The sequence below is a fragment of the Monoraphidium neglectum genome (assembly GCF_000611645.1).
Source record: "Monoraphidium neglectum strain SAG 48.87 unplaced genomic scaffold scaffold01308, whole genome shotgun sequence".
NCBI classification, from domain to species: Eukaryota; Viridiplantae; Chlorophyta; class Chlorophyceae; order Sphaeropleales; family Selenastraceae; genus Monoraphidium; species Monoraphidium neglectum.
Window position 1 is genome coordinate 11,870 of NW_014012320.1, and position 1,365 is coordinate 13,234.

At 67.3% G+C, this 1,365-nt stretch overlaps 1 protein-coding gene across 1 annotated transcript in view; it reads left to right on the forward strand.

Moving 5' to 3' along the window:
• The window catches only part of MNEG_7414 (hypothetical protein), a gene marked incomplete at both ends in the record, with an annotated part of 4,357 nt that overhangs the window by 1,959 nt on the left and 1,033 nt on the right, over positions 1 to 1,365 (forward strand). The window contains 3 exons of the mRNA XM_014044115.1: positions 16 to 267; positions 571 to 611; positions 1,167 to 1,232. Coding sequence (XP_013899569.1) covers positions 16 to 267; positions 571 to 611; positions 1,167 to 1,232 — 359 coding nt within the window. The remainder of the gene's footprint in view (positions 1 to 15; positions 268 to 570; positions 612 to 1,166; positions 1,233 to 1,365) is intronic.

A 1,365-nucleotide genomic window follows, 5' to 3' on the forward strand; every position in this document is an offset into this window, starting at 1 on the left:
TGGTGCTCGCCGCAGCCGGCAGCCGCAGCGACCCGATTCCAGTCGACCCTGCAAACCACGGCTGGGGGCGCTGGGCGCTCGACGTGCTGCAAGGGTTGGGCCTCACCAGCGCCGCGCCCGGCGCGGCCGACGCGGCGGCCGGGACGCCGCCGGCGCCGGTACACATGGGCATGTCGTTCGGGGGCGCTGTCACGCTCGACCTGATGGCTGTGGCGCCGCACGCGGTCGGCGCCGCGGCGCTGATCGTGCCCATATCGGTGCACCCCGGTGAGCCCGCTGCGACGGTGGCCTGCGTCCATCCCAGCCGGGCCCCGGCGCACCCTGGGACACCTTGGCCGCGCGCTGCCTGCGCCCCGCCGCCGCACACTGCTTTCGTCTCTCGCGGTGACGCGAGCCGGGTGTCTCCCACCTTCCAGCCGCCGCTGTGGGCGGGTGTGGCTCCTCGAGCACTCTTGGAGTGCAACTGGATGCTCCAGCGCCGCTTTCTGAGGAGGCCAATGCGACAGTCTGTCGGCCGCCAGGCCTCGTCCATGTTTCAGTTGCACGCCCCGCGTTCCCCCTGTACCGCAGAGTTTGGGTCCACCAAAGCAACCCTAAAGATGATCTGGCAGGTCGGCGCCCCGCTGCGGCTGCCTGCCCGCCTGCCCGCATGCTGCCGCGGTCTCTGGGGCATCCAAACTGTTGCAATATCTTGGGTCATCATGGACGAGGGCAGCCATCAGCTGCCCACAGCACTGAGCCTGATTGCTTAGCTCTCAGCCGCCCTGCAGGTCTTGGGGTGTGGTGTCGTTTTGAACCCTGTTTCCCTGACCCGCCCCGCCCCTCCGCCCTCCCCTCATTCGCTGTCCAATGATTTCACCGGTATGTCACCAGGTGTTGCTGCCCATCCTGCTGTACATGGCCTGGCCTTGCATGCTGACTCAGCGCTGGGCCTGCGACCGGCTCATGGGCGACTGGCGGGTGCTGCCAAAGCAGGTTGGCTTGTCGCCTGCCGTGAACACGTTTGCGCATGAGTGCATGACTCACTCCCCTTTTGCCTCCCTGTCAGCCGCTCCAAGGGGGACCTCTTGCCGCCCCTGCCGCGCATGCACCTGTGTGTGCAGCCCCCCTCTCGCGGCTCGCGCCCCTGCAATGCCCTTGTCACCCCCACCCGATGCCCTGTGTAGCTGCCGCTGACGTGGCGACACCTGCGGTATGCGGCCATGGGCCCGCCAGTTTTTCGGCCCGGCCAGGTGCGACATGCGCGCGCACACGTGTGTGCGCTCGTGTTTGTGCGTGAGTGTGTGTGTGTGTGTGTGTGTGTGTGTGTGTTTATGTGTGTGCGCGTGCGCGTGTGCGTGTGTTTGTTTGTGTGCGTGCGTGTGT